General features: G+C 39.9%; 1 protein-coding gene across 12 annotated transcripts in view; it reads right to left on the reverse strand.

Annotated features, from left to right (window-relative positions):
• The window catches only part of LOC124115402 (mitogen-activated protein kinase kinase kinase kinase 5-like), a 104,668-nt gene that overhangs the window by 6,119 nt on the left and 72,321 nt on the right, over positions 1-26,228 (reverse strand). For all 12 annotated transcript variants that reach the window (XM_046476373.2, XM_046476372.2, XM_046476369.2 and 9 more), the window contains 2 exons: positions 15,453-15,523; positions 15,272-15,327 (listed from right to left, as the gene is read on the reverse strand). In XM_046476373.2, the coding sequence (XP_046332329.1) occupies positions 15,272-15,327; positions 15,453-15,523 (127 nt within the window). The remainder of the gene's footprint in view (positions 1-15,271; positions 15,328-15,452; positions 15,524-26,228) is intronic.

Raw genomic sequence — 26,228 nt, forward strand, 5'->3', positions numbered from 1 at the left:
AGTTGATGGAAGTGCCTACTCAATGTGAAGTAGAATTACCTCCCTTAGCTGCAGGATCTGCTTATTGTTGGTTGGAAGGACTCCTCCAATAATAAACTTTCCTTTGTCATTGCTAACCAATAGTACCGTATTCGACGTAATAAGCGCCCCGCTCTAATAAGCGCCCACGGTGACATTTGCTAAGATATTGGCTTGTGAACAATCCCAATTAGCACCCCTTCCGATTGATCAATGTATGCAAGACTTATTTATTTGCGTATAGTTCGCACTCGTGTGTTATATGCACCCTTAATTATGGGCAATTAAATTATGGAAAAATATATCTTTCTTACATAAATACTTCAGCATAAATAACGATATTTATCTTTCAACTCTGTTTTTCCCCACCAAAATAATATTCTAATAAGAGCCCCCTATTTCTAATTTTGAGAGCGCCCTGGGCGCATACTACATCGAATACAGTAATTGGTTTACAAAATGTCTACAATGTCACTTGGGAATTTCCTCCCACATTAAACAGAAATATGTGACACTAAAATACTGTTCGAAGCAGTGTTAAACACAACTCACTAACTCACTCACTCACTCACTCACTCAATATGTCCAAAAACCAGATTCTGTGTATGAATAGCAAGATTGTTTGCAACAATTACAGCTGGCTACAGCATTGTGACCAGGGTTTATACATTGCTTGATATCAACTTCCCTATACTCCAGCTATAGAAGTGAAGCCAAGCACAACCTGTCATCATAATGACTGGACACAAAGCACTCTGTACTCAACAGTAGGACATGGGTACCATCCACAACACACAGACAGTTTACTCAGTAATTTAGGCATCAAGGCCCATAGTACAATGCAGATTGGATATTAACATTTGTCACGTGATGTACATGATTAGATTTTAAATCTAGTTACACATTCCTCATTACAAAGACATGTTTTACAAATACAGAAACAGCATGGATCATATCAGGAATTTCAGAGTTTAGCAGCTTTATCATTAACTGACGGTCTTTAAAATTACCTTGTAACATGGGGAGAAATTTATACCTTAAATGGGAATACGTTTCACATATAGTGAGTGAGTTTGGTTTTACGCCGCTTTAAGCAATATTCCAGCAATATCACGGCGGGGGACACCAGAAATGGACTTCACACATTGTACCCATGTCGGGATTCGAACCCGGGTCTTCGGTGTCATGAGCGAACGCTTTAACCAGTGGCTACCCGACCAGCCCCGTTTCACATATAAGTTAGACATGGTATTCATCCTCTACTTCACCAGGTGAACAGTTTGTACAGAGTTCACAATATCACCATCTTTGGACCTGCGACATACATTTACATAAAAATTGTGCAATGAAATTCCAAGTTTACAAGAAGCTCTGATTAAACTGGGTCAGGTATGGCAGGTAAAAAATGTTTACCACAGTATGAAACCCATGACTATGATGCTGACAAAGCAAGGGTCTTTATCAGGGAAAGTCTAGGATTGGAACCCATAATCTTTGGATCCTGGCACATGTAAGGGAAGCAACTCTATGAAACAGATTGCAGCAAATTCATCACCTTGTCTTCCCATGGCGGCACCAAAATTAAATTGTGTTGTTTGAGGTACCACCTGTACTTGTCTAAAGTCTTTATCAAACATTTTTTCAGGAATAAAGCACCAGGCAATGACCCAATTCAATCATAATGGCTTACGGTCAACCATAACTAATCAAAACTGACAACTGCCTCCTGTGTCTTGGCTCTCTGGAATACAATATCCATAACAATAATATTGCTCTGACCTAAAGATCATTGTAGTCAATATTTCCTTGATAGCCTCTTGGTATGGATGGCCAACACAAAAGACTGTGAATGACACAGGCTGAAAATGGGGCAACCATGACGCAAGACAAGATAAAATGGGGATTATAGGTGTAGAGCCAGTCAGGACATAACTCGCACGTTGGGATCAAGGTGAGACAAGCACCATAAAGAACGCTATTCCACTGTGATTTATTTCTTAGTCTTCTCATTGAGTTACTGAACAACAAATGCAAGCTGAGAGATCAAGGAATCAGCTGGTATTATGTGTGTGTGAAAGACTGTAAACAGGTTGATCCCGTTATAATGAGGGTGGAGGACTGGTACAACAGACAGAGAGTCCTGGCTGGGCGGCGATTCATCCCATGGGGTGTGAAAGTCTGTAGACATCAAAGGAACCTGATAAACACTGTCAGAAATGGAAACAAATGATCGGTTTATTGTTCGAAAACATAAATCTTTCTTGGGATACAGGCCCATACAGTTGCAGGTTGTTGTCTCTGTTCGAATACTATTTCACTTATGTCACGGCGTGTCAGCTTAATGTTGGGAGGAAAGCCCATGTTGATGGGTATGTTGCTGACAGACAGAGAATGATGAGGCCAAAAATAAGGGGAGGTGATTCTAACCTGCATTCCACAAGTTGGTTGGTTGGTTGGTTGGTTGCTTTACGCCGCACTGAGCAATATTCCAGCTATATGACCGCTGTCTGTAAGTAATCGAGTCTGGACCAGACAATCCAGTGATTGACATCATGAGCATCTATCCACGAAATTGGGATTGATGACATGCATCAACCAAGCCAGCGAGCCTGACCACCCGATCCCGTTAGTTCATCATTCTGACATGGAGGTATGATAATAGAAATTGTAACTTCTTTGGTAGCTGGTCACAAAACTGCTTGTTAGCCCCAGCGATGTGTTTTCTCTGTATGTACAAGCCAAGATGCAAACAGGCCAAGATGCAGTTAAAACCAAACTCAGCAATATTCCAGCTATATGATAGCGGTCTGTAAATAATCGAGTCTGGACCAGACAATCTAGTGATTGACATCATGAGCATCGACTCACGCAAGTGGGATACGATGACATGCATCAACCAAGTCAGCAAGCCTGACGACCCGATCCTGTTAGTTGCCTCTTACGACAAGCATGGGTTGCTGAAGACCAATTCTCACCCTGAATCTTCATGGGACTATAATTAACACGTAATAGTTAGGACAGTGATAAATCATTATTTTTATCTACAAAAAAAAGACATACCCTATTAAAAATCAGTTGCATGTTGCATATAAACACTGAGAGACAGCCCCCAGTTTCAGAAAGAAACCCAAGCCCCACCACGGTGAAAACAAGACACTTCAACATTTCTTTACACTGCTCCGAGAAATCAATGCCGAGAGTAGAAAACAAAGTAGCTACAGAATATCTGCCTACAGCCATGCCAGGTGGACGAGGTGATGTTTTAGTCAACAGTGTTGTGTCCCCCGCAGTGGTGTAATGAATAAAGCATAATGCAGGTTCAATACCAGTGTCGTCGTGCTACACAGACCATGAGAGGTAAACAGTCTCCCCTATCAGTGATTGTACAGTACTAGGTTATTTATCATTTCATTTTGACAGACACTGAGCCTTCTTTATTCTTTTAATGTCTTCTGGTTTGATGGTAAGACTACATGTATTATATATGCAATAGTTACATTGTTCTGACGGCTAAGGTCCTGTTCCACAAAGTGATCATACTGCTACGACTGTCCTAAATCTATGTTAAAGTATGGGAGATCCATTTGTCATAGTGCTACGAGTGTCGTAAATTTATGCTAAAGAACATTAAATCTATGTTTTGTAAGGTGAGGTGAGGTGAAATTGGGTTTAACGTCCCGTCCAAGATTATTGCACTTTTATAGCGACGTACATGCATGTGTGTGTGTGTTTGTGTGGCTGCTTGTACTAGTCCGGACTGATGCCGATTTATAGTGTTAGCCCACTGAGATACCATGTCGCAGTTTAACATGAATACCCAACTCAGACACAGTATACTGACTCCGAGCCGACCAGTCCTTGTTTTAGCCCCTTAATGCCGAGCGCCAGACAGGGTAACAACAAGTACCATCTTTAAATGTCTTTTGGTATGACGCGGGCGGGGATCGAACCCCGGCCCTTCCGCTCTCCCACTAGACCACGGAGGTGGTCATATGTTTTGTAAGGCATTATTGATGGACAATAGAGGTATTTTTGGCCTTGTTTACTAAATTAAGTTATTGAATTACAAGAACAAACAATACATCATACATCCACTTCAATATACAGAACATAGAATCTTCCCAGTTCGGCATAGTGTGACTTCTTCCAAAATTTTCTTTAACTCAGCAATTGATTTGTTTCAGAAAATAATCTTACACCCTTTTATTAACATATATATGAACATTTCACACTATACAAGACAAAAAGATTATTTCAAAATATAGAAGAACTGACAACAATGATAAAGTAAACAGCTTCAAGTCAATTATCATAAAACCCCTCAGAGACGTCTCAGCGATATTAAAATGAATATTCATGTGGCACAATAAAAGAGCACATGCATGTACAACCAAATATTACTGGTGCCCAAATAATGCCAACATTGTATAAGGGACTTGAGGCAAGATGGATATCAAGTGTTGTGGAGTGTTTATGTCAACAGCTGGAGATGTCTGTAGCTGTCACTCACTGTCAGCCAAGACATGACAACAATACCTGCTATAGACAAGATCATGAACCACCCAGGTCAACCCAAGCATACCCACCGACTACCTTCTTTCCCCCTTCAATCTTTGTCACACTACTGTCCCCCTTCAGGGTGCATAGACGTAAGTTATTATCATCTAGGGAAGAAAGGTCTTTCATGAACACTTCATAACTTCCTACAATTCAAATATATACTGCAATGACTGACCCTCGAGGACTTCATGCTGTGAACTTTATGAAACTGTGACATTCCATTTCAGCCAGGACGTCGTTGTACAAAGCAATCTTAGCGCTAAAGAGATCGTAGCTCCCATACCTTAACATAGACTTTGGTTTTATACAACGGCACCCAGCGCAGTGGGGTAGCCTTGTGGTTAAAGCATTAGCTTGTACAGGTTCAATTCCACACGTGTGAAGCACATTTCTGGTGATCCCCAATATCATATTGATGGAATATTGCCAAGAGTTGCCAAAACTCACTCACTCCCTGCTTGCCTGATTCTTAAAGGTTTGGGAAAAGAATGAATGAGTGAGTTGGGTTTAACGTCGCTTTTAACATTATTCCAGTTATATCACGGCGTGCTAGCTCAATGTGGGAAGTGATACAGGTCTCAGACGTTTACCACTTCGTTGAAACCCACGAGCACGGGTATGGTGCTGACAAACCTTGAAACATAATCGGGGCGAACCGGGATTCGAACCCACAATCATAGATTTCTGGCGTGCACAAGGGACGTAACTCTACACAGCGAATCGCGGCACCTTAGACGACTGGGCCTCCTGTGCCCCCTTTGGGAAAAGAGGATATCTTCAAATTATTGTGCCAATTATTCCCTGTATTTTGACCATTTGTCTCATTTCTTTATCCATACATGAGACTAATGGTATTGGTAGGAAAGCTTAGGAAGAGTGAGAATGTAGAATATTGTGGTGCTAGCTTATATCCTCTTCATGCCGGACTACTAAATAGTCTGTGAGAAATTGAGTTGGGACTAACTTCACTTTGAACAGTATATTAGTCACATCACGTTTCAACTTCATGTGGGAGTTAAGCTTAAAGTGATGCTGGTCTTAGAGTGAGTATGGTCTTATATCATTTTTTGCAATATTCCATCAGTACCACATTGGGGGTCACCAGAAATGGGCTCAACACAATGTATCATGTCACGAATCACACATGGGTCTTTGGTGTGATAGGCGAACACTTTACCCAACAGGGACCCCAGGTCTTAGAAGCCGACATTCAAGTTGGTTGGTTGGTTTGTTGTTAAACGCCGCACTCAGCAATATTCCAGCGATATGACGGCGGTCTGTAAATAATCAAGTCTGGACCAGACAATCCAGTGATTAATTTCATGAGCATCGATCCACGCAGTTGGGATCGATGACATGCATCAACCAAGTCAGCGAGCCTGACCACCTGATCCCGTTAGTCGCCTTTTACGACAAGCATAGTCACCTTTTACGGCAAGCATGGGTTGGGTTGCTGAAGACCCCGGGAATCTTCACGGGTCCCGACATTCAAGAGTCTACTCACAAACCAAAATCCAATCAGGGAGAATATGGGATCTGAACCTACAGTATCAGGCCTAAGGGAAACAACTCTGAACAGCAAATTTGGGCACCTTAGATGACTGGGCCACCTTAATCCCAAAGCTATAAAATTGTTCCGTTACCGAAACAACACACACAATGTATTCTATAACATGGCCACAGGAATCAATAGAACACAGGACAGGGCTACAATACAAAACCTGCTCTGCCCTGACCTGCCCTGTCCACGCTGTGTGTGAGGGCAAGCAACTCTGTGGGTGGTCTACAAGAAGGCAGCTAGTCTGTATAACTTCCCTATCACCCTGCTTCCAGGGTTTACGTTACCAATGCCCCACACCTGAGAACAGTAATACTCAGGATAAGCTATCAGCCCTGTAGGTAGGCTGGTTAGATTTGGTCCCGATCCCCAGCTACTCATGCTGGTCGTATGAGGTGACAGAGTGAATCGGGTGGTCACACTCGCCGACTTGGTTGATTGTTTGTCATCGCACCCCAGTGGGGTGAATGGTTGGTTGGTTGATTGGTTTGTTGTTTAACGCCGCACTCAGCAATATTCCAGCTATATGACGGTAGTCTGTAAATAAACGAATCTGGACCAGACAATCCAGGGATTGGAATCATGACCATCGATCCACGCAATTGGGATACGATGACATGCATCAACCAAGTCAGCGAGCCTGACCACCTGATCCCGTTAGTCGCCTCTTACGACAAGCAGAGTGGGGTGAATGAGTGAGTGGTTGGTTGGTTTGTTGTTTAACGCTGCACTCAGCAATATTCCAGCTATATGACAGCGGTCTGTAAATAATCGAGTCTGGACCAGACAATCCAGTGATTGATATCATGAGCATCGATCCAAGTCAGCGAGCCTGACCACCCGATCCCGTTAGTCACTTTTTAAGACAAGCATAGTCGCCTTTTACGGCAAGCATGGGTTACTGAAGACCTATTCTACCCCGGCATCTTCACGGGGCAGTGAATGAGTGAGTGAGCTTTACACTGCATTTCAGCATTATTCCAGCCATATGACGGATTAAGCCCTGGCCTCGGGCATGACGGCCAAAGAGGTTTCCACTAAGCTACCCAACCACCTGCATAATCAGTAAATCTTTGCATTTCAGTGTCCAATACAGTTATGTCAACACTGAATCTAAAGTCACATGCTTCAAGCAGCAATGTCCCTGAAGCCATGACACAGAACCCACATGAGCTGTTCAATTTAGGCTGACGATTGATCAGCCTCACGGCTGGTCGGATAGGGACCAAACAGGTAATAAAATCATGAGATTTGGGAAAGGGGACTCTTAACATGGGCTACTGACGTTAATTTACACTTTCAGGATCAGGTAATCCCATTGAAAATGCTTTACCTCCAAGCTCAAGTTTAATGCACACGCTCAGCCATCAGACAAGTTCTGTGTACATGACAAACAAGGTATGGGTCGTCCAGTGGTAGATGGTGCTGCAATTCACTAAACCCTTGCCCCGCCAGCAGTGAGTTCAAGCCCATGATTCCCCAGATATTAATCCCTAGTTTGTCAGAGCCATACAAAGCGGTACTTGCAGTCTACAATGTAAGCAACTAGTCTCAAGCCTTAGGTCTAGTAAAATTTCCTTTGGTCTCGTAAACTTAATAGGTCCACATATTAACAGTAAAATCTCCAGGAAATGATGTCAATTTGGTCAGTAAAATCTAAATGTTGGCACATACTGTACATATCTACAACCTGCCTCTAAAATGAGTGAGTGAGTGAGTGAGGTTTTATGCCGCTTTTATCAAATATTCCAGCAATATCACGGCGGGGGACACCAGAAATGGGCTTCACACATTGTACCCATGTCGGGAATCGAACCCTGGTCTTCGGCGTGACGAGTGAACACTTAAACCACTAGGCTACCCGACCGCCCCGCCTCTAAAATGAACACGGCACACTGGGTTTAATTAATATGAAAAAAATATAACATGGAAACCAAATAACTACTAAAAACAAAGTCATCACAAATTGTTTACAAATCCTTGACATTGATGTAATTGTAGCTTTGGTCAATAACCCCTACATCCCATGTTGAGCAATGTTGCAGCTTCTAGGCTACACTGAACAGAGAGCAGTCTTCACACACTACCCCTGGGAGGGATCAAACGCAGGCTTTGAATGTGTGTTCCACTGCCCCACTGAAAGATGGCTCCACATTTGATGATTAATGAATAAAGGAGTGAACAATGCATCAGTATTTTCAAACACAGGACCATGCGTGCAAGAAGTCATAAAACTCGAAAGGTCTAGAGTGGAAAAGTTTGACGATGCATAGCGAAACTTGACTTACGATACGATAAACGTACAAGTATTACACATCACAATATGCTACAATAACAAAAACAATTCTATTCAGATTAGTAATTGTTTACTCCTAGTTAGTTGTCTACGTATGTGACAATCACAAATATACATTTCTTCATGTTATACTTTGTAGCAGGATCACAAGGGGTACATGGGTTTTTTGCATCCCACGTCTTATAAAACCTAAAGAGGGACAGATAAAACCCCATGTACTCCAAGTGATCCTGCGACAACAAATTTATCTTACCGACATGTTTTAATATGACATTGTAAAATAATTCAAACAAACTCAAAATTGACAGAAAACAGCTGTTCAATTAAGCTGAGGTTAGCTTGCGCTATGTCACGTGACTTCCATAATGGCATTGACTCGGAAAAAGTGTGCATCTTTTTGCTTTGAAGCGGGTTAAAAGGGATTTATTCTTACTCTCAGAACTTCACATGTAGAACCTGACCTGCCTGTGTCAGGGTTTAAGAGATTTATTCCCCCACTGAGAAATTTATTCCTCTTTATGGCGGGATACATAGTATTTTATCAAGATCACATGGACCAATCAGATCTCATCATTCTGTTTGTTGTTTAACGCCGCACTCAGCAATATTCCAGCTATATGACGGCAGTCTTTAAATAATCGAGTCTGGACCAGACAGTCCAGTGATTGACATCATGAGCATCTATCCACGCAATTGGGATTGATGACATGCATCAACCAAGTCAGCGAGCCCGACCACCCGATCCCGTTAGTTCATCATTCTGACATGGAGGTATGATAATAGAAATTGTAACTTCTTTGGTAGCTGGTCACAAAACTGCTTGTTAGCCCCAGCGATGTGTTTTCTCTGTATGTCCAAGCCAAGATGCAAACACTAATGTTACATTAACAAGGGTCACGGTACATGAACTATTATATTTTTTTCCGGTTTGAAGGTGGTGGCCCGTGAAGATTCCGGGGTAGAATAGGTCTTCAGCAACCCATGCTTGCCGTAAAAGGTGACTATGCTTGTCGTGAAAAGGCGACTAATAGGACCGGGTGGCCAGGCTCGCTGACTTGGTTGATACATGTCATCGATCTCAATTGCGTGGATCGATGCTCATGATATCAATCACTGGATTGTCTGGTCCAGACTCGATTATTAACAGACCGCCGTCATATAGCTGGAATATTGCTGAATGCAGCGTTAAACAACAAACCAACCAACCAAACCAACAAAGGTGGTGGCATATTAATCTTCACTTATGTGTTTCGACAAACTGTTCAAGGCAGTGTGTGTACATTAATTGACTGTTGAAAGATTCGATGCACAAGAAGCAAGAATGTTTGGTAGGACGTTGTAGATTGTGCATCAAGTACATAGAGATACCAACACATGTAGTGATTTCCTTCATCTGTAGGGACTTGGGTACAATAAAATGATGAGAGGCGTGGATTGGGGGATTCTGTTTTGAATGCTGGCTTAAAGACAATCTATCTGACTGGACTCGTGAAGATCCAGGGTAGAATAGGTCTTCAGCAACCCATGCTTGCCGTAAGAGGTGACTATGCTTGTTGTAAGAGGAGAATAAAGGGATCAGGTGGTCAGGCTCGCTGACTTGGTTGAGGCATGTCATCGTATCCCAATTGGGTAGATCAATGCTCATGATATCAATCACTGAATTGTCTGGTCCAGACTCGATTATTCACAGACCGCCATCATAGAGCTGGAATATTGCTGAGTGTGGCGTTAAACAACAAACAATCATCTGACTGCAGATAAATAACACTAATACTAAACATATTAAAAGATGATGGCTGGCATGAATTTAAGGAACTACAAGCATATTACAAAGCATTTGCATGTTAACATGGTTAAGAAACTCTAACAGGATGAGCTAAGAGACATTAACATCAGACATTAAAAATTGATCCCTAGAAACAAAGGCAGTCTGAAAACATGGCAACATACATCTAATTAAACATATGGAAAACTGTTTACCACAGTTTCCAACCTCTTTTCTAAAAATAACACTTACTTCTTTGGACTTTGACAAATCTATATACAGAAAGCATATCTACAGAAAGACCCACTCTGACGTCTCATGTACTATACATAGCAAATCATTATCACCTAATCATCTCCCACATTCAGCCTGACTTGGTCCAAACACTGACGATTCCCTGGCCGGCTATCAATGGAAGTCTGTTTCAGATCAGATCAAGTGTGACCGGTAACAAGCTGAGACTTCATTACCCACGGCAGTAACTCATCCAAGTTATCAATTTGTGTTACCACTGGGACTAGATAAGTGTTTTGTGGGGGATATATGTCCTTTGTCCTGCACAGACAGTCTCAGCAGGACATCATGGTCAAAGAATGTCAACTGTGAATTCACAGAGATTTCTCAAATGCCCAGGAAGCCCATGAACGTTGGTTCGAATCCAAGAGTCCACCTACAGTGTCTCCAGGTTTGTCTTTGGTTGGTTGGTTGGTTTGTTGTTTAACGCCGCACTCAGCAATATTCCAGCTATATGACGGCGGTCTGTAAATAATCGAGTGTGGACCGGACAATCCAGTGATCGATATCATGAGCATCGATCCACGCAATTGGGATCGATGACATGCATCAACCAAGTCAGCGAGCCTGACCACCCGATCCCGTTAGTCGCCTCTTACGACAAGCATAGTCGCCTTTTACGGCAAGCATGGGTTGCTGAAGACCTATTCTACCCAGGATTTTCACGGGTCTCCAGGTTTGTCATCGCCATACCTGTGCAAGACCGTTTCAACCATTGTGGTAAACATCTGAGACTTGCATCACCTTGTACCTCCATATCAAGCTGACATGCCATGATATAACTGAAATATTGTTGAAACCTAACTCACTCACTCACAGGGGGTAGGACAGGGTAGAATTTATGCTTGTCGTAAAAGGCAGCTAACGGGATCGGGTGGTCAGGATTAGTGACTTGTTTGATAGGGTGCAATAGTACCCTGACATAACATCAACCAGGGGATTGTCTGATCCAAACTTAATTACTTAGAAGCCACCATCTAATAGGTGGAATATTGCTGAGTAGGGCAATAACAAAGCTGTGTATGAACTGTGTGGCTGACTTCTGGTTCTTTAGCTAACATCATCATCATCATCATCATCATCACATAAAGATAAATCAATTGTATTTGTGGATTTATTTCTTCATAAAACATCACAAAGCATTTTTCTTGCTCCCAATCAAGCCTAAAAACTAAGTCCTCTAGTTAATTGTGGTATTGTGTAACATATCTAAACCGTTTGATTAATAAAAATCCCAAAACATTAACCATCAATTTATAAATGAGGACCAGTCGTAGAAGGATTTAAAAAAACCTATTACATTAAAGTCACATTTGTCCGACATTTGATCAAAACTGCATTCATGTTTGTGATGGCACGAAAAGAAGGATTTGTTGCGTAATGCAAACGGATCTCTTTATTACAGCTTATCAAACCAAGCGAGGCATGGTTATCCAATTGTCCTGACCATGTAACTGTCAGGGATATTTCAGACACTCAAAACCTCTGCATGGGGCAACAGAAACACAAGACAATCAACCACGACAGACCCCACTAAAAGTTCTTATGATCAAGTAACAGTCATTAATGACGTGAATGTAACGTATTCACTTCACTCCATTAACGAGTGAAACCTGCCCCCTGCATGGAATGAAGATAAACAACTCCATGATTACCAATCCATAATACGATGAGACTGTAACAATAGCCTTTCTGGCACCTCGATCAGGCTGTGGGGGGGCACCTGCATGTGGAAGTTAGAATTCACTGGGGATCAGTGACATTGAATCTGTCAAGCAATCTGAGCCAACAAAGCAGCATATATACCTGACAAGGTTCATTATGGACTGATTATTAGGGTAGTGGGAAATTAGAGGATGCTAAACACGTCTAATTATTTCACACTTCATGAAGTGAGTGAGTGAGTGAGTGAGTGAGTAGGGTTTAACGCCACTTTTAACAGTATTCCAGTTATATCACGGCATGTCAGCTTAATGTGGGAGGAAAGCCCGAAGTGATGCAGGTCTCAGACACTTCGGTGAAACCCACGAGCACGGGTATGGTGCTGACAAACCTAGAAACATAATCGGGGCGAACCGGGATTCAAACCCACAATCATAGGTTTCTGGCGTACCAAAGGGACGCAACTCTGCACAGCGAATCGCGGCGCCTTAGACGACTGGGCTGCCCGTGCTCCCAACACTTCATTACGATATACATGGCTGTTTTTCAAAGATCATTGGGGGACAATCTAACCCTTTTCTTTATTGTAGAGTGTGGTTTGATTCGGTTTATCACTTTGAACGGTATTCCATTTCTGCCAACCACATCGAACATTTTGTGATTACTCATAATTAATAAATTATCTTTTCTAATATTGTGGTCAGATGTTCAATTTCAAGTTCATATTTCGGGATCCTGGTACCACTAAGGGATGTAACTCAGTGCAGCCAATTGTGGGATCATAGATAACTAACCCAATTCCATCCTTCTCTCATAAACACAACAAAGTCTGTCATTAACATCATCAGTTAATGAGTTAAAATCTTGAACCGTGACTAGAAAAAGTTATAAATTAATAATACAAAATAACAGTTGATGATGGATAGTATAATAACTAGAGTATCACAGATTTAAAACTAGTGCACTGAAACACATGAAAACACATATCAAATTTAACTTGAAATCAGAAATGATAATGTGATGAAATCAGGCATGTTTATTTTGTGTTCAAGCTCATCTCCAAACTCATGAAATGAAAATCGACCCATACAGCAACATTGTTGTGTTTGATTATCTCATGCCAAATTACCCGAGAACAAGGTAATTGTCGCCATTTGGCCAAATATTACACGAAACTAGTAAGGCGTTTTCCAAGGGTATCTGTATATGAAAGCTTTAACGAGTGAGTGAGTGAGTGAGTGAGTGAGTGAGTGAGTGAGTGAGTGAGTGAGTGAGGCTTAACGCCGCTGTAAGCAATATTCCAGCAATATCACGACGGGGGACACCAGAAATGGGCTTAACACATTGTACCCATGTCGGGAATCGAACCCGGGTTTTCGTGTGACGAGCGAACGCTTTAACCACTAGGCTACCCGACTGCCCCCTTTAACAAGTATGATTGTTGCTTGACAGTACACTTTAATACCCAACCACCATAGCAGGAACAATGGGGAGTATTGGGGACTTCGCTACCTCTGCTACATGCACTGAACCCCCTCAGCAGCAGAGGGAATATAAATCCTGCTGTGGATTTGATAACATCATGCTTGACATTAAGTTTCAACTTCAATCAACACCTCACACGGCTCCACACTGACAACACGGCATGTTTATCTCTGAACTAAAGATTGAAAAATTGGTGTACAAAATTTTGGGCTCAAAGTTGACTGGTCAATAACACTTAATCCTTCTCGCTCCACGTTCATGTCAAGTCCACCATGGGGTATGGACACATGAAGCTTTTAATGAGTGTGTAAAATCTACACATAATGCAAGTCATTGATTTTTTCAGAAAAGTCAAATTTTACAAAGAAAATGTGTATGTCCATATTCTAAAATTAACTAGTCGTTCAAGAAAATAGATCTTAAGTGACACAGCCACTGACACTGATACCGCCAACACTCACTTCAATCAGAATACTTAAACACAGCAATGTTCAGTTTATTGATTCAGTCTAAACATAAAACGGCCCTGAGAAACCAAGGTGTTTTGTAGTAACACTCTTGCATAATAAATTGATCATGTCACTGCAGGCATTGATGGGAGACGTCACACAAGTCTACATTGTATTAAATGGTAGACCTAGATGCATTAACCAGAAGCATGAGAGGTGGATCCACAGAATCCTGCTACATCAGCAGTATTACAATGGTTTCCACAAAATCCTGCAATATCAGCAGTATTACAATGGTTTCCACAAAATCCTGCAACAGCAGCAGTATTACAATTGTTTCCATGGTCCTGCAAATGCAGTAGTATTACAATGGTTTCCAAAGAATCCTGCAATATCAGCAGTATTACAAATGTTTCCACAGAATCCTGCAATATCAGTAGTATTACAATTATTTCCATGGAATCCTGCAATATCAGCAGTATTACAATTGTTTCCATGGAATCTTGCAATATCAGTAGTATTACAACTGTTTCCATGGAATCTTGCAATATCAGTAGTATTACATATGTTTCCACAGGATCATGCAATATCAGTAGTATTACAATTATTTCCATGGAATCCTGCAATATCAGCAGTATTACAATTGTTTCCATGGAATCTTGCAATATCAGTAGTATTACAATTGTTTCCATGGAATCTTGCAATATCAGTAGTATTACAATTGTTTCCATGGAATCTTGCAATATCAGCAGTATTACAAATGTTTCCACAGAATCCTGCAATATCAGTAGTATTACAATTATTTCCATGGAATCTTGCAATATCAGTAGTATTCCAATGGTTTCCACAGAATCCTGCAATATCAGTAGTATTACAATTATTTCCATGGAATCTTGCAATATCAGTAGTATTCCAATGGTTTCCACAGAATCCTGCAACAGCAGCAGTATTACAATTGTTTCCATGGTCCTGCAAAAAGCAGGAGTATTACAATGGTTTCCACAGAATCCTGCAATATCAGCAGTATTACAATTGTTTCCATGGAATCCTGCTATGTCAAGGAGGGGAGATAACTATTAAAGTGATTCCAACAGAAACAAAATGTCCTAAAATCCTTATACCCAATTGTGAATTACTGAAAGGTTGTTTGAGATTGTTTTAGGGAGTGACAATTTTGCACTTACCTGTCAGATCCCAACAGCCTAAACGTCCTTGATCGATCACAGATCTCCTGTGTTACCTAAACATATAACAAACACAGTGAGTCCTCGGGGAAAGGTGACATAATGCACTGAGAAACAAAATGTTGGTGACACAGAGTTCTTAGGAAGCTAAAGAAGTACAAGATATATGCTGGTATATTACCTCATTGGCTTTGAAGCTGCGTCCTTGCATGCCATGCTTGTGGAAGGCCAATACACTGTCTTGTAGACACACTGAAACAAACAGAATTAATATATCATACCTGTGTAAGTTTACAGAAGGGAACATATACTATTCCAGTGGGTGCCTGGGATGTTTGATAGAGACAAAATTGTTTTTGGTCACTAATTCAAGACAATCGTTTTCTATGAAAGGTGCTGACAAATATGGAAACATATCAGGCAAAGAGGTCTGTGAAAGGAAGAACACAACACTTTTATGACCACTAATTTTTCTTCAAGACAATGTGTGAACACTCAGGATACAATGACACTTTCACATGCAGTGACCACCCAATCCTCATTTCTGTCAGCATTATGACAAACAAGTGTTGCTTGGGGCTACTCTGATCTGTAATCCCAACATGGTTCCTGATCCCAGATCTTCAGCTAAATATGTTAAGCATATGCAAGGCTTTAATATGACCAGCAGTGTTCTAGATCTTAGTAGGACGTTATATCTATATCTTAGGGTGCTATAGCTCCATCTTAGTAGGGTATTATATCTACACCTTAGGGTGCTATAGCTACATCTTAGTAGGGTATCATATCTACATCTTAGTAGGGTGTCATATCTACGTCTTAGTAGGGCATTATATCTACATCTTAGTAGGGTATCATATCTACATCTTAGGGTGCTATATCTACATCTTAGTAGGGTGTAAAATCTACATCTTACGGTGCCATATCTACATCTTAGTAGGGCATTATATCTAAATCTTAGGGTGCAATAGCTACATCTTAGTAGGGTATCATATCTACATCTTAGTAAGGCGTTAAATCTACATCTTACGGTGCCATAGCTACATCTTAGTAGGGTATCATAGCTACATCTTAGTAGGTTGGTATATCTATATCTGTGGTTCTTTAAACAACTGGGTCCCTGTTCCCCATGTTGCACAGTGGAATTGTGGTGCCATAGATGACCACCTGTGTGTCCAACTTGACACATTGCTTCAAAACAATTTCCAACCATTTTTAAAAAAGACATACTGCTTAAGCCTGGCATTTCAACGTGAAAATATGCAAACAGTTTAGATTCATGAATATACATGTCCCGTATTGATCTCTGAAAGAGGTTCAAGAACTTAACAAATCCATAGTCTTAAACAATGGCTGAGGATTAGCTGATGCAAGCAGTTTTCTGATCCAGAAGACCGTGACATTGAGTGTCCAATACTCATGTGGATGTGAAATGTAAAGTGTTATCTTTATAGCCCTCATAATCCTTGTCATAAACACAGTCAAAGTCAGAGACAATGCCATGTTTATAATATCCACACAATACCTCTAAACAAGAGACAGGTTTGTTTGTCTACTGCCCTCTTCGTCAGTCTATTCTGCTGGACAAAGAGTAGGGGTTTAACGATGTTGATAGGGACAGTAATTGAAGCCCTAAATCATTGTGAGCTTTGTTGTCTGTTCCAAAGCCAGCAATAAAATTGTTATGAGCAGATATTTGTTGAAAGAAGTATCTTGTTATATAAATTGTGGCACTGTTGATGTTGAACACAAACAATGGCCTGAGGAACTTTGTTAAAATATTATCATAACTAGCAGAGGTCTATACAAGCCTGTCTCGAATTGGCTTGTATCACAATTCTTATTTACAACCCCATTCACATTAGTAATGATGAAAAGTAGTTGTGATAGGTAGATATTGTAAGCCAGGGCCAATTTCTAGTTTATTATAATAATAATAATAATAAAAATAAAAATAAAAATAAAAATAAAAATAATAATAATAATAATATAAAAAAAAAACAAACAATTTTTTTGTGGCTATTTGTAAAGCACTGTAGTCCATCCATTAAGCATGCTTAAAACATGACAATGTACCAATTATGAAACTTACATACAAAAGAAGAATGGACAGATGACTGTGGATTGATTAGAAAAGTGGACACTGTTTGAGTCCAGGGACTAGACTATCTATAGTAAATATGTACAGTAAAGAGTGCCCATGCTTGATGGGCAAGTGTTCTAGTCCAAGGCCCGTTCCACAAAGTGATCTTACTATGATCTTAGCAGTATGACTGTCATAAGTCTTCGTTAAAGTATAGGAGCTACAATAGTCTGAGCACTAACATTGCAATCAGCAGCCTGCGGGAAGCTATATTGATATTTCCTTCCAGATTAAGCGTGAAAGTCAAAGGGTTCTTGTCATGGCCCCAATGCCATAGGTTGAAGATACAGGGGGTCCTACATTCAAATACTATAGCAGCAAACTGTACATGACACCTTGAGGTAGGTAGCAGTTCAAAAGTATTCGACGTAATAAGCGCCCCGCTCTAATAAGCGCCCACAGCGATATTTGCTAATAAATTGGCTGGTGAACAATCCCAATTGGCACCCCTTCCGATTGATCAATGTACACAAGACTTATTTATTCGTGTATAATACACACTCGTGTGTTATATGCACCCTTAATTATGTGCAATTAAATTCTGGAATAATATGTTTGACGTGTATAATATGCACAGACTTTTCTTTTGTATCATTTCAGGCTGTCAGCATAAACTACGAAATTTACGATCTTTCAACTCTGTTTTCTTACAACAAAATTATTGTGGTGCAATAACAAAACCAACACAGCAAGGAAGGGTTTTGAATTGTCATGACCTTTCGTCTTTTGAATTCATCTTGCTTGACCCATGATCGTAAACACAGTGATGTTGTTCATTTTCATGTTACAGTAATGACAGTGAAAGGTGTTATTAATGAGCTTGCAAGTGCAAAAATCCTGAAAATTAATTTTTGTTGGATGGAATACTTGCAGATCTCTTGAATGATTAGACTCAAACTTGCTAAGCCCCACCAATCGGTCCAACTTCCACCCTTCTTTAAATATCAGATTGAACCTGTAGGTTCTACTACAGCCTTCAGTGCAGATCGAGAGATATCTGCAGGCTGTGATTGGAGGATATTCTGTAAGATTTTTATGTCTTTCAAATGTACATCCATCCAGTTATTAAAACTGACCAAGTTTTTCTATATTTAGTACTGTCTTTTTCAACATGATGACTTATGCTGAATGTGACCACAGCTATTTTCAAGTAGGTGACATTTGGTGCGAAACTGCGGGTGGTGTGTTTAGCTTCCGGTACTCGGAAAAGGAGCTGGCTAAGCTGGTCATTTTTTATTTTTATATTGCTGCTCTAAGGCCAAACTGTGCACACACGTACAGGTAATAGCTGTTGAATGCTTAGTTATTAAAAAAAAATATATAACGTTACTATAGAAGTCTATGGGAATACATTTGGTTGTGTGTAACCTGTAGGGGTTGCATCACTGATACAATGTCAGGGATAGAAACTAACTGTTTTAGTCCACTAGTCCCTACAATGATAACATATAGCAAAACCCTTAAAAATGGCAAATTTCTAATAGTCCTTATGATACCTTAACTATTGGGCAGTTTGGCAATGACTATAGGACTAGTGCCAATTTCTAACGCTGAATGTTATAATCTAATGACAAGTAATAAAAAGGAACAACTCTGGTTGTTCGAAATTGTGGCATCCAACATGGACTTGTCCTTAAAAATACTCCAAGGCAAGATAGTATGGTCTTAAAACCTCTTTCAGCAATATACCAGCAATATTTTGTTATATACACTGTATTTGTCATAAAGTGATGTTAAAAGTTTTTCTAAATTAATCCGTCATTGAGGAAACTTTGTGGTAAAAATTGTCCGCTTCATTAAAATGGTTCGATGCCCAATATGGGAAAATTCTAAGAATGCCACTTTATGACTTGTTTTCATTCTCATAAAAATTTCAAATTAAATTTTCATCACCTTTTCGAATATCATATGTAAAAGTCATCACCCACAGGTAACCTGACAAAATTCTGATGCTAATCCCAAACCAAATTTACATTAATGCTACAATAAACCATCCCACGTCTTAAGCACAGACCTTGGTCCAACTGCAAACATCTGTTTAAACACTGGGCTACACAGTATACACAACACCCTAGCACTTTAGTGACAAATTACCCAGCTCCATGTTTAGCCAATCAAGTGTTGGTAGCAACAAGGGAAATACAGCAGTGAAGTGTTACTACTGTACATAGCAATAACAGGAGTCTGGGCTAAATATGGAAACACTGATCGATGGCAACAAAGGTAACCTGGGCGGACATGATACTCACAATGGAAAGGGATGGCCAATTATCACCGTGATCTGTTGGGTTTGGCAACTCTGGACAGACCATTTAGTCAACGAGAACACACGGTTTATCCAGTCACGAAACAGCAGTACTTATCTATCACCTGATATTTTAAAGATGGTTTCAGATATTTGGTGTTGTGTTTGTGCAATTAAACAGCATTTCAAAGATCCTTGAAAATACTTTTTGATTTATCAATTATTTAATTATTTCTCGTACAAATCTGTCATTTCTGATAAAAAGTGAAATGGGCTGGCAACATTTATCTCATAATACCAAAAGATGAATTGTTCAACCAACATAAATAGCTTACAAGAAAATATATTCACAGAGATTGAACTTGGTAATTCATGGAAACCCTACGGTTCACTTCATAGTACTCTAATCCAGGCACCCTTTAAATAGAGAAGTCTTACTATTAGGGATAGGACAAGGGTCCTGAGACTTTCGTGGGTAATTCTGTAAGAATAGTTTTGTTCAAGCAACACAACCAATATATATCCTAAATCTACGCAAGCAACACAACCAATATATCCTAGTTCTGTAAAGCAACACGACCAATATATCCTAGTTCTGTAAAGCAACACGACCAATATATCCTAGTTCTGTAAAGCAACACGACCAATATATCCTAGTTCTGTAAAGCAACACAACCAATATATCCTAGTTCTGTAAAGCAAAACTACCAATATATCCTAGTTCTGTGCAAGCAACACAACCAATATATCCTAGTTCTGTAAAGCAACACAACCAATATATCCTAGTTCCGTGCAGCAATACAACCAATATATCCTAGTTCTGTAAAGCAACACAACCAATATATCCTAGTTCCGTGCAGCAATACAACCAATATATCCTAGTTCTGTAACTCAACACAACCAATATATCCTAGTTCTGTAAAGCAATACAACCAATATATCCTAGTTCTGTAAAGCAACACAACCAATATATCCTAGTTCTGTAAAGCAACACTACCAATATATCCTAGTTCTGTAAAGCAACATAACCAATATATCCTAGTTCCGTGCAGCAATACAACCAATATATCTTAGTTCTGTAAAGCAACACAACCAATATATCCTAGTTCTGTAAAGCAACACAACCAATATATCCTAGTTCTGTAAAGCAACACGACCAATATATCCTAGTTCTGTAAAGCCACACAACCAATATATCCTAGTTCTGTAAAGCAATACAACCAATATATCCTAGTTCTGTGCAAGCAACACCACCAATATATCCTAGTTCTGTGCAAGCAACACAACCAATATATCCTAGTTCTGTAAAGCAACACAACCAATATATCTTATTTCTGTGCAAGCAACACAACCAATATATCCTAGTTCTGTGCAAGCAACACAACCAATATATCCTAGTTCTGTAAAGCAGCACCACCAATATATCCTAGTTCTGTAAAGCAACACAACCAATATATCCTAGTTCTGTAAAGCAACAATACCAATATATCCTAGTTCTGTAAAGCAACACCACCAATATATCCTAGTTCTGTGCAAGCAACACCACCAATATATCCCAACAAAGGCACTAGGATGTATTGACTGTATGTACCAAAACGTCAACACTTTGAGTTATAAGAGAGTTCTTGAACCAGGAAGTTTCAAGTTCATGCTGTCAGAGATTTGACGCTCATTGCAAGTCAAACATGTAATCATATTCACTCCTTAAAACACAGTGCCCTAGGGTCAGTTTTATCTTTGTATAAATGACTTGTTTATCTCACTGGGAATGCTGCATGCTTTTTTCAATATGAAACACGATCTGCCCAATGACATCAGCAGAATACAAATACATTTCAAGTTATTCAGTCTATAGATGTCAGATCAGTTGGAGCTTACTGAACACAAAGCCAGACTACTAATGTTCAATTCTACCATGAATTTGGAATTTACTCGATTCTGATTGGTCAATCAGAGGCTATTAAATCACAAAAAAAAACCTCTGATTGAAACAGCTGGTTTGACGGCCGCATCACCGCGGAAGCTAATATTCATAGAATAGTACTATTTTCAGTCATTGTCGGTAGCCATATTTAAATAACTATATCTACAATTACAGGTTACAAAATGCACGGATGCGGTTACTACAATATTCAAAGGATGTGTGGCAATACATTTCGCGCAGAAAAACACGACAGAAATCAACAAAGGGAATGTATTTACGTTTTGGAGACAACAGAGAGCTTGAAATTTTGGCGCTTTTCTATATACGACTGTGACGTCATATCTTTTGCGTCACAATGAGAGATATGACGTCATAATGGTGACGTGCGATGTAGAGCGAAAGCCATGCAAAGCTTGCTTTGTTTTCTTTATGGATGCCCACCTCATGTTAGCTTACCAAGTTGCCGTGCTTTCAATGCCTGTCATATGTTCGAGTGAAGTATTACGGTGTTAACAAACTGCCTGAGTATATACAGCACCATATTTAGTTCGGTGATTCCGTAATTCAGATCGATAACCCACTCAAAACACTGAACTGAACCCATGCCGCTTCACTCAGTATATTTGCTAACACCAAAGAGTTCGCGTTTTATTTAGTCGTGGTAGAATGGAGATAAACATACTGTGTTTTCAATGTAGAGCTAGGTTACCTGTAGATTTAACCGCGCTAAATTTAACATTTGAAACCTCACGCTGCGCGTTTGGTTCCAAATTCAATTTAGCGGGGTTAAATCTACAGGTAACCTATCTCTACATTGAAAACACAGTATGTTTATCTCCTAATTCATTTTCAACGTTCAGACAGGAGCACATGTACAGTAAAACTTGGATATAACGAACTACAAGGGACCGGAGAAATCAGTTCGTTATATCCGTTGTTCGTTATAGACGTTTTCGCTCAAAAACGTCCGCCATCTTGGATAAAACAAAACACAATACACTTAACTGCAGCATGGACTTGTATTAGCAGGATCACTTCATAGCATTCAATTGATAACATTTCATAACATTCATTTAAGTATAACAAGGTTGATCCGTCACCACTGATTGTGTTGATTCGCAGCGATTGTGTTGATTCACCGCTGAATGCGTACAGCCAATTGTCAGTGACACTTGACACTGAATAAGATTTCTAAGTTCGCTATACATATCACTAATTAGTGATAGATGGGCTTGTCGGTGATCAGATATCAGTTCACTGTATCCGTTAGTTTGCTGTAGAGAGTTTGTTATATACGTAAATTTTATATGATATCATGTAGGAAATAAATCGGGGATTTTTTAACAGTTCGTTGTATCCGTTTGTTCGCTCTTATATCCGTGTTCGTTATATCCTTGTTCTACTGTACATACTGGATATATAAGTTACTGTTTGTCTGCTTATCCACATCAGTCTTACAGTATCTTGCAAAATGACATCAATAATCAAGTTCTCAAGACTTAGCCAATCAAGATAAAATTGTGACATAAGACTTATAATGTACACACACAACCAGCATCTCATCAACGCTTGGATTTTCACGTAAATTTTTGATCCAATCGGGGGCGCTTACAAAGATTACTTGAGCAGAGCGCATAATACAGCGAATATGGTTATGTACATTTGTTCACATTATTGCTGGCTTGTATCCCCTTACATTAACAGATTAGCTTAAATTAATCAGCGTTTGTCTGTTCTTTCAACAAGGCTCCCGTGTATTTTAGATCCTGTTAAGGTGATTCTTCTTAATATGACAGAGCCTGATTAACTACTAACTTCACCTTCATTTACAAGCCATGACTACAGAAGTGCAAAAGTTCTGAAATAAATTGCTGGTTGAGTGACACTGCTTATTTTTGAATATTAGTAAGTGAGCGGATATGGTCATTATTCAGACACAATGAGGCAGGAAACACCAGGTACTGCCCAATCCAAAACACAGTCGGAGCCAAAGTAAGATAAAATTTCACAGTGAATGAATATACTGTTACAGTATGCATATAAAGGTTTAATTAAGTGAGTGAGTGAGTGAGTTGGGTTTAACGCCACTTTTAACAGTATTCGAGTTATATCACGGCAGGTCAGCTAAATGTGGGAGGAAAGCCCGAAGTGATGCAGGTTTCAGATGTTTACCACTTCGGTGAAACCCACGAGCACGGGTATGGTGCTGACAAACCTAGAAACATAATCGGGGCGAACCGGTATTCGAACCCACAATCATAGGCTTCTGGCATGCCAAAGGGACGTAACTCTGCACAGCGAATTGAAGCACCTTAGACAACTGGGCCACCCGTGCCCCCGGTTTAATTAAGAAATAAACAACAAGTGGGAGTTGTTTATCATACAATAAACCACTGCAGGGAGAATAAACCATGAGGGTGCAGATATCACCATCATGCACAGCCTCTTTAAGGATGTTCCTATAACGTATAAGCTTAAAATATTTACCCATATTTAAATAATGATGACTCCCCTAACACAATCCGACTTGGCAATGTCCATTCTATGACAGGGGGGGTAAGATTGGTATTTCCCAAATATTCTCACAAATTTCATGTAAATTATCTATACCTTTTCTCCCATTGTCATATCTCTCCCACATTTGGGTGCGATCGGTTGGTAATAGCGTTTATTTACGTTGCCCAGCTACATCTATGGGAAACAACACACTAGACACTTCCAGTTTACATCATTAAGTTGTGAGTGCATGTTCGAATCTCCAGAAATGTTGTCAAGATAGAACAATGTTTTTCTTTAAATAAACCACGCTTCGTTCTTATCATGTCGCTATCTTATATTCAAGCATAATTAGCTTCTCTTAAAAGTACTACTTTCCTTTCAAAGTGGCGTGTATAACATATGACTAACACAGACAGAACACAGGAGCAAAAACTTTAATCCTTAAGCAGTTTGTTTGCTCACGAAATAGGGGCTATTGACATCAGCCTCTTAATTTGATTTCGTCATATTTGATCATGTCACTGGCAATAAATCTGAAAATATTTTCCTTTCAGGATCAATTGTTGTCAGTATACATGTAAATCACAGGCTGACAAGCAAAGTAAAAGAAAACGTCTTACCCCCTTGAAACTTGTACAAACAAGTTGCCATTATACTTAAATTTACATTGTAAATCCTCGCACTAAATCAGTCGAAACCCTTATGTCAAGTTGAAGGAATTAACAGAGCATTAATATTGGTTGTGATACATCAACAGAAATATAAGTCCTCATGTCTCAGTACATCTACAGAATACAGATCATGTCTCAGTGCATCTACAGAATACGGGTCATGTCTCAATACATCTACAGAATACAGGACATGTCTCAGTACATCTACAGAATACAGGTCATCATGTCTCGGTACATCTACAGAATACAGGTCATGTCTCAGTGCATCTACAGAATACGGGTCATGTCTCAGTACATCTACAGAATACAGGACATGTCTCAGTACATCTACAGAATACAGGTCATCATGTCTCGGTACATCTACAGAATACAGGTCATGTCTCAGTGCATCTACAGAATACAGGTCATGTCTCAGTACGTCCACAGAATACAGGTCATGTTGCAGTACATCTACAGAATACAGGTCATCATGTCTCAATACATCTACAGAATACAGGTCATGTCTCGGTGCATCTTCAGAATACAGGTCATCATGTCTCAGTACATCTACAGAATACGGGTCATGTCTCAATACATCTACAGAATACAGGTCATGTCTCAGTGCATCTACAGAATACAGGTCATGTCTCAGTACATCTACAGAATACAGGTCATCATGTCTCAGTACATCTACAGAATACAGGTCATGTCTCAGTACATCTACAGAATACAGGTCATCATGTCTCAGTACGTCCACAGAATACAGGTCATGTTGCAGTACATCTACAGAATAAAGGTCATGTCTCAGTACATCTACAGAATAAAGGTCATCATGTCTCGGTACATCTACAGAATACAGGTCATGTCTCAGTGCATCTACAGAATACAGGTCATCATGTCTCAGTACATCTACAGAATACGGGTCATGTCTCAGGGCATCTACAGAATACAGGTCATGTCTCAGTGCATCTACAGAATACGGGTCATCATGTCTCAGTACATCTTCAGAATACAGGTCATGTCTCAGTACATCTATAGAATACAGGTCATGTCTCAATACATCTACAGAATACAGGTCATGTCTCAGTGCATCTACAGAATACAGGTCATCATGTCTCAGTACATCTACAGAATACGGGTCATGTCTCAGTACATCTACAGAATACAGGTCATCATGTCTCAGTACGTCCACAGAATACAGGTCATGTCTCAGTACATCTATAGAATACAGGTCATGTCTCAATACATCTACAGAATACAGGTCATGTCTCAGTACATCTACAGAATACAGGTCATCATGTCTCAGTACATCTACAGAATACAGGTCATGTCTCAGTACATCTACAGAATACAGGTCATCATGTCTCAGTACGTCCACAGAATACAGGTCATCATGTCTCAGTACATCTACAGAATACAGGTCATGTCTCAGTACATCTACAGAATACAGGTCATCATGTCTCAGTACGTCCACAGAATACAGGTCATGTCTCAGT

Source organism: Haliotis rufescens, unplaced genomic scaffold, assembly GCF_023055435.1.
Source record: "Haliotis rufescens isolate VD_foot unplaced genomic scaffold, xgHalRufe1.0.p SCAF_3, whole genome shotgun sequence".
In the NCBI taxonomy this organism is placed as follows: Eukaryota; Metazoa; Mollusca; class Gastropoda; order Lepetellida; family Haliotidae; genus Haliotis; species Haliotis rufescens.